General features: G+C 37.8%; 1 protein-coding gene across 1 annotated transcript in view; it reads right to left on the bottom strand.

Annotated features, from left to right (window-relative positions):
- Positions 1 to 350: 350 nt before the first annotated feature.
- Positions 351 to 7,992, bottom strand: part of DROSHA (drosha ribonuclease III) — a 126,502-nt gene continuing 118,860 nt past the window's right edge. The window contains exons 33-37 of the mRNA XM_039256408.1: positions 6,770 to 6,852; positions 6,575 to 6,678; positions 4,442 to 4,534; positions 3,313 to 3,359; positions 351 to 768 (exon numbers count right to left, since the gene is read on the bottom strand). Coding sequence (XP_039112339.1) covers positions 638 to 768; positions 3,313 to 3,359; positions 4,442 to 4,534; positions 6,575 to 6,678; positions 6,770 to 6,852 — 458 coding nt within the window. The 3' untranslated portion in view covers positions 351 to 637. The remainder of the gene's footprint in view (positions 769 to 3,312; positions 3,360 to 4,441; positions 4,535 to 6,574; positions 6,679 to 6,769; positions 6,853 to 7,992) is intronic.

The following is a 7,992-nucleotide window of genomic DNA, read 5'->3' as shown; positions in this document are numbered from 1 at the left end:
TCTGATTGAAGGTGTCATCTGGCTTAGAATCATGATTTCTCCCCTACTCTGATGATTCAAAGAATATATGTCTATCCCCACTCCCAGCAGCCAGTTAAATATTAAAGGGATCCCTTCTACAAAGGATTCACTGCTTAACGAGGGGTAAATTCAATATTTGCAGTTGAGAAGACGAAAAACATCCAGATGAAAGCTGAAAAATCTAGTTAATAATCCAGAGATTTCCAGAAGTATAGATGTTAATAGAGTGTAGCCCCAGTATCGAGTGAGGTGATTTTTTCACTTGTCAGCTGAAAGTCTTGTGACACAATCTCAGACAGACAGAAAAACATGATCTATTCCACATAGAATATGATTTTTGAATTTTATTGTTTAAAGAACAAAATAAAAGAGAATAGGCACATCCACCAAAGTAACGTTTTCCATTAAATAGAAGACAAACCAAATACTTGTAATAAAGACCATCCAGCTAAAAACAGCATATTAGATCCATAAAACAACAATAGCGAATTTGACTTTGTGTTTTATTTCAATGGACATACTTCATTCATTGTGTGTAGGTAAACTAGGCTAGATCTCAATAGGCAACAGTCACAGTTATTAAGCAAGTAAATACACCACCACTTCGGTGCCTCCTTTATTTCTTTATGTCTTCAGTCTCATCTGGCTCTTTCTCTTGATGCTCTCTTTCCCACCTCATTTCTTTTAACTCTTGTCTGTACTTCCGTTCAATGAACCGCTTCTGATGGGCCATCTGGGGAAAGTTATCTGACACGAGGAGATACATTTTATACTCAATAAAGGGTAGCCTCTAGTGCAAAGAATGATGTAAACCAACCACACACACATTCATGAGAAACGGAGAGCTGCATATTCTAAGCCAAGAGGCAAACAACTGCTCGGCAGGTTTCCTTAGTCTGTTCTCATTCAGAAATACAGCGGAAGTCTGCACCAGGACCCCTGATTCTAGATTGCAATATCTGAGGTGAACTTGAGTATAAAAGGCACCAAAATACAGAGAAATGTTAGAACACAGATGTTTGGTTTCAGAATGGTTCCAGGTAGGCAGGAGATGTTTTAACAAGAAGTGACTGTCAGGGAGAGGTTACAGAATATGGTCAAACAGACCTATGTATTTTTAGAGTTCAAACCAGAAGCTTCAGACAAATAACCATTCATACAACACACCATTAGTTACTAAGAACTAAAGTTTCTGAAAAGAAGAAAAAGATGTGATGGACAAAAGGCATCAAGTCCTTATTTCTTATGATTCTATTTTTAAAGTTTATCACAAGTTACCCAAAGTTATGTCAGCAACAGCAATGCATGTAGAGCATTTTTAGTTAAAGGAAACAGGTCACTCAATGGTATAGTTTAAGCTATGTTTAGTTTGATATTTGGCCATGTGCAAGAGTGTTAGATACAGCGGATCTTGGTTAAGATTTAAAAATCTTATGATTCGGTTGTCATTTGTGGTATGTAGCAAGTACAGAGATGGGATGAGAAATCAAGGATAGAGTAAGAAAAAAGTCATTTTATATACTTAGTCAACAAACACTTACATACTTCAACAACAAACTTCACAAAGGGCCGCGTGCATGAATGAGAGCCCCCCAAGATACCTGGTAACACAGGGGGAAAATGGCGCTGTCCTGCCTAACCGCGTAAGGAGTCGTTCTGTACAAGAGCTCCTTCGTCACACTTAAAAATATGAAGATTCAGAGATGTGGGAGAGCACGGCATGTTTGGGGAAGAGCAAGTTTATTTTTTGTTAAAGTGGAAGCTTAATAAAAGGATATAAATAGACAGCAAATTCCTAAATTACTTTCCCTCCTTTTTATATAGTGTTTCATCCTCACCCCAGGTGGGAGAAGGGACAGGAACACGGTGGTAGGAAAAGCACCTGAGAGGCAGGCAGTGAATCAGATGGTGTATATCTAAGTCACTGGCTGATTTTGAACAAAAGAGGTACATAACGACATCTGTATTTTAGAATAAAGCAGGAATAAAATCCTATTCCCTAAATGATATTAAGTTGACCTTCCATATTATATAGAATACAGGTCTCACACATTGTAAGTACTTTTTAAAAGATAAATCAAATAAAAAAAAAAGTCAGCTGTAAAGCATGTTTCTACAAAATAAGTCCTACTTCCCTACTAAATTCTAGTCTAAAACTTAGTCTGCATTAAAAAAAAATCCCACCATTCAGATGTAACCATTGATAAACTTTTAGAATATATCCTTACAGTTTCCTATGAAGTAAAGTTACGCTACACACACACACACAATGTAAATGTGTATATACTACAAAAACATATGAGTACTTCATCATTTCCCCACCCACCCTTATTTTGGGAGAGAAAAACGTAGGTACATTTTTATGGGTACACTTTTGTTTTTAAATGTATCCTAGTAAAAGCCTTTCCCTATACCATTAGTCTTCAAAAATACTCCTGTAATGATTGCAAAATATTACATCTGGGTAAAGCAAGAATGGGTCAACTACTGTTCATAGGCCAAATACAGCCCATCACCTGTTTTTGTAAATAAGGTTTTATTAGAACATAGACAAGCCCATTCATTTGCATACGATACATTCCTGCCCACTACAAGACAGAGTTGAGTAACTGTGACAGAGACTGTATGGCTGGCAAAGCTTAAAAGGACTATTTGGTCCTTTACAGAAAATGTTTGCCAACCCCTCGGATATACCATGATTTATTTAAACATTTCCCTGTTAACATGCAGTTTGATTTACTTTTTTATTAAAAAGGAAGGGAGGAAAGAAAGAATGAAGAAGAACGAGCTGGGGCTACACCCTACCACCTACAGAGCTGCCCATGATATGCTATTGAGTAAGAACAGAAAGATGCAGAAAAGTATGTAAATATATCATTCTATTAAGACAGTAGTCAAAAACTAAAAAGAAAAAACTTTCACTTGTATAAGATTTTAGAAATATGCAGAAAAAAATACATTAGGCTGCTCACATGGGCTACCTGGGTTGAGAGTGGAACTCCACACAAACAAGGAAAATGAAAATCAAAATGTATTTGGAAATACTTAAAAAAAATTCTTTGTCCATTTTATACATATCTTACATTCTACTACACTCTATGTAGAGAATAATTATGAAGAAAAGAAGATCACACTTTATCAGTATACATTCTACTACACTCTATGTAGAGAATAATTATGAAGAAAAGAAGATCACACTTTATCAGTACTTACCATTTTTACATTTCCCCATTTTCTCTCTATAAAATATACATTATGAACATATAATTATAGAAAAAGGGTCAGGCTTACATTTTTCAAGTGCATCCATTGCTGCTCCCATTTCTGCTTGCTGAATACTATTAAATAAAATAAAGATAAGGTGCGGTTTAAAAATTTTTTTCAAAAACACAAACTACGGCTACAAATTATTCACGTTGATTTTCATGTTCACTGCATAAAATTTTATCAGATTACTTCTGTCACATACTGAAATGTACAAGTTAGGAATATACACAAGGGCATGCAGGAACATTATTTATTTGCACAGAGCCTATTTAAGTTATTTTTCCCCATTTTTAATATTTAATATTATAATAAAATGCCTTCCATTTATATTAGGTCTGAAGTATTTCTTACTTAAGTTTGTACATCCTCAGCATAAAGTTTAAAGAAGCAAAGGGTAAAAAAATATACAGATTACTAATCACTTCTCGATTTCAGATATAAATTAGGAGGTTCAAAGAAAGATGATAATATATATAATTCTTTTTTCCTGAGAGATGTTAGCATTTCCAACAAAACTCAAGTGAATAGAGACAAGAAATCAAATATCTAATGGCTGTTATCATGCATGACGTGTCCCATAAAATGCTTGCAGCAATGTTGGGGACCCTGTTGGGTAACAAAAACTGGACACAACTTACCTGCACACCAGGTAATGCGGCTTTCTCAAGGTAGCCAAAGCCCCTTATGCAGTGGTATTCCCACTGTCCAAGGCCAGTCTCAAGTTTGGGGCTGGGCTGGGTGGGGACACTAATCCTTAGGATTCACTTTGCTATTACTCTTTAACATTCTATAATCAGAGTTTAAAAAGACAGACTGCAGGGGCGCCTGGGTGGCTCAGTCGGTTAAGCGTCCAACTTTGGCTCAGGTCATGATCTCACGGTTTGTGGGTTCAAGGCCTGCATCAGGCTCTGTGCTGACAGCCAGCTCAGAGCCTGAGGCCTGCTTCAGATTCTGTGTCTCCCTCTCTCTCTGACCCTCCCCTGCTCAAGCTGTCTCTCTCTCTTTCTCAGAAATAAATAAAACGTTAATAAATAAATGAATAAATAAATAAATAAATAAAAAGACAGACTTCAGAGCTTGGAAGTACCAACTAAGGATTTCGCAGACACACAGGATGTTCATACGAAGGAGTTAAAAGTATCTTCCGTCGTACCTTGGTCCCTTCCCGCAGCCTATTCTCTCTCCCTTGAAGTACACGGCCACAGTGTAGGTTCTAGCATGGGAGGGTCCTACCGTCTGCAGAGTCCTGAGAGGAAAAACAGGAACTTTAATTATGGTAAAGTGTTATGTAATTGTTATTGCTAATATCTAGCTCCAGGAAAAAACATGTACTTACGACTTAGAGAAAGGCCAGAATAACAAGAAAACTTAAGGAGTAAGTTTATTTGCTAACCTGACAAATACAGAGAGCTTTTAAAGAAGGAAAAAATTTTTTAATTCTACACTGGATTTTTATTTTCTTTGCCCCAAAGCATTATAAATAGTATCTGAAGGCCAGCACTGAAGTGTAAAGTATTTTAAACAATTTCAGCATGTGTATACTCCAAGTATCATAAAACTAACAAACTTTCAGCAGGTTGGTAACTATTTCGAAAGGTAATTATTTCAGTCTGTTCACTGTTCTTCAGTGCCTATCACAACTAAAAATGATAAATATCTGGGCAATACACCTCCAGCCACATCTGCATGGTCTCATCCTTTATGAATCCTTTCCAATGTCTGGTATCTTATCTAAAAGATCTGAAGAGATGTTTCATTTCTGAAACATCTGAGATCATTTCGGAGGTTTGCTATGATGCTGCGTACACAACACAATCGCCGAAAAACAAAAGGCCAGGTACTCTGGATTTTAATGACATGGTGCAGATTTCTAATGCAGTAGAACTGATAACTTTATGGAAAAGGGAAATTAAAAGTAGCCAACAAAGATAATGGAATGAACACAGTAATCTTGAAAAAAATATGTAAAACTACCCCATCATCTTGATAAAAAAGAGCAAGCTCGCTGTGTACTTGCATCTGGGGGATTTATCAGAAGGGAGCAGAGTCATTTCCTTTGTGTTTCTACGCTCAGTGGGATGAAAGCACATGGATGGTCTTCAAGGCAGCACTTATTATAGTAATCAGGCCTGGGCTACGAGAAGTTTATCATCTTCGTTTTATTTATTGAACCTTAATTATCACTTTGATGAGGAAATACCTTGAGCCTTTCATGTAATACGGTTTGGATATTCATTATGCTTATTAGGCACATATTAAAGTGCTATTTCTAAACATTTGGAGATTTTTTTTCCCAATAAGGAAAGGAAACATTGTTTGGTGGTGACAGCTTCTTGGGACAATTTATAGTGGCTTGCTGTGGGGTGACTCAAACTTCTCTTGGCCTCCGTTCTTTTAGCGAAAAAGCCTGTAACGTGTTGTGACTATTAAATAAAGACATAAGAAAGGATTAAAATTCCCAACTGCCACTCTAGTGTTTTTCCTTTTGAAGTCTGAGAGAGCTCACAGAGAGGGGCTTTTATTCCATATGGAACACTCACACAAACGTGCGTGCCTGCAACCGTGTGTGTGCATGGACAGAGGGTAAACCAGCACTGAAACTTGAGTTTTAAATATCCTTAAAAACATATGCCCACATAATACGTGGGGAGGCAATCCACCTATTTTGATAATCCTCTCCTTTTGTAATTCTTCTCTGAAAACACCTCCTGAATCAACATCTGAGAGTCTCAAGATAATTACTCTATGTCAGAGTCAAATCTCCTGTTTTCATCCGAACAAGTATCTTGTGTGTAGTGACCTGCCTTCTTCCTGAATGACTTTTGGCTCCCACTCAAAGGATAACGATTTGTCACTAAAGATATTTAAAATCACACAGCAGAGTGTGACACACATTCTAAGAAGAACTCCAAACATCTGAATAACGCAGTGGCGGTGAAGAGCCGCCCGCTTCTCACAGTGACTGCCCAACGGAGCGCACAGCTGTCAGGCAACAGGGACAGAGGCCAACAAGGCTTCAAAGCCGAGTGGGGACTGACACCCAAATACCGTGAGAAACAAGCACAACCTTCTAATCTAGATGCACGGCCCAGCAGAGGTTACAAGAAATAAGATGAACAAAGCACTGATAATCAAAGGGGACCTACTTACTTTACTTCGAACGAAAACATGGAGACACCCAGAGAGACTCCGTGTTGGGCCCAGAGTCGGTGCCGAGAAGTCCCAGTGCAGGACCCTTGTCACGATCAGCCCGGAGCATCCAACACCTGTGGGAGCGAGTACTTACTTGTACAGAGGAATGTCTGGCTCCTTTCCTTCTGTCCTGAGTGTCAAGCAGCACTGCTGAAGCTGGGATTTGGGGTCATTCCAATCCTGATTCAAAATAAACTCCTGTAGCAAGTCCCCAGAAAGTATTTAGTAATGGGCTCTGTAATCACCGAGCATAAAGTGTAGAAGCAATTTACATTTTATATGAGCTTACTTTTAATCGTGGAAAGAAGCAAACATTCATGAAAGTATGAACATATTCCAAATCCTTATCAATGTACAGCGCGGCAATAAATGCTGAAAAGGAGAACGTTAAAAAATAAAAGCGCAAGGTATTGGCATTTCCCAGAAAGATTAGGAGACCCAGGCTTATAAGAAATGCTGTAATGAGGTTTTCAACTGTCAGACCCTCTTTATTTTTTAGAATTATCATATTCTCTTTCTTAAAACAAGAATCACCCTTCATCACTAATATTAGAAACAACAGTATAGATGTGTGATTAAAATGCCAAAATCAAAGAGTACAAAGACCAAATTACGTTTGGTTAAAGGCTAAATAAATAGTTAAATTGACACACAAAATGCTATTGTATGACAGGGTAAGAATGGTATCTGGGAACACAGCCATGTTAATAACAGATCAGAAGAAAACCTGAAGATGAGATAGGACACCAGAATGAGCACATTCTTGGAGCCAGCCATCCTCAACACCAATCTTGAGAAGACTAACCTTTTACAAGCGTCTGTGTTACCTTTCATGAACAGAAATGAAACAATTTATAGACTCTATCTGCCCAGAGAAGAACTTAATACTGGGCTTAATGACAATGTAACATTATATCACACTCTGCATTAATAAATGGTGACCCCAAAGATGACTTCATTAAGAGGTATTTATAACCAAGTAAACGAATGGTGAGCTTTTATTTTTAATTTTATTTAAAACAATTTTTTTTAAATATTTTTTTTTATTTATTTCTAGGAGAGAGAGAGAGAGAGAAACAGCGTGAGTGGGGGAGGGTCAGAGAGAGAGGGAGTCACAGACTGAAACAGGCTCCAGGCTCTGAGCTGGCAGTCAGCACAGAGCCCGACGCGGGGCTCGAACCCACGAACCGCGAGATCATGACCTAAGTGAAAGTTGGGACGCTTAACCGACTAAGCCACCCAGGCGCCCCTCCTAATTTAATCTCTTTAATGGATAAAAAGCTAGTTTAATCCCCCCACCTCAAAGTCAGTTCTAGAATTTTTTTTTAGGTATTTCCTCTTTCTGTCAACTATTTCTTTTGTTTAATGTTATTCATAATATCCTCTAAATATCTTTCCTTTTTTAAAAAAATTTTTTTTAAATGTTTTATTTATTTCTAGGAGAGAGAGAGAGAGAGAGACAGCGTGAGCAGGGGAGGGTCAGAGAGAGAGGGAGTCACAGACTGAAACAGG

The sequence above is a fragment of the Hyaena hyaena genome, unplaced genomic scaffold, assembly GCF_003009895.1.
Source record: "Hyaena hyaena isolate Hyena2069 unplaced genomic scaffold, ASM300989v1 scaffold_577, whole genome shotgun sequence".
NCBI classification, from domain to species: domain Eukaryota; kingdom Metazoa; phylum Chordata; class Mammalia; order Carnivora; family Hyaenidae; genus Hyaena; species Hyaena hyaena.
This window is presented reverse-complemented; position numbering and strand designations above follow the sequence as displayed.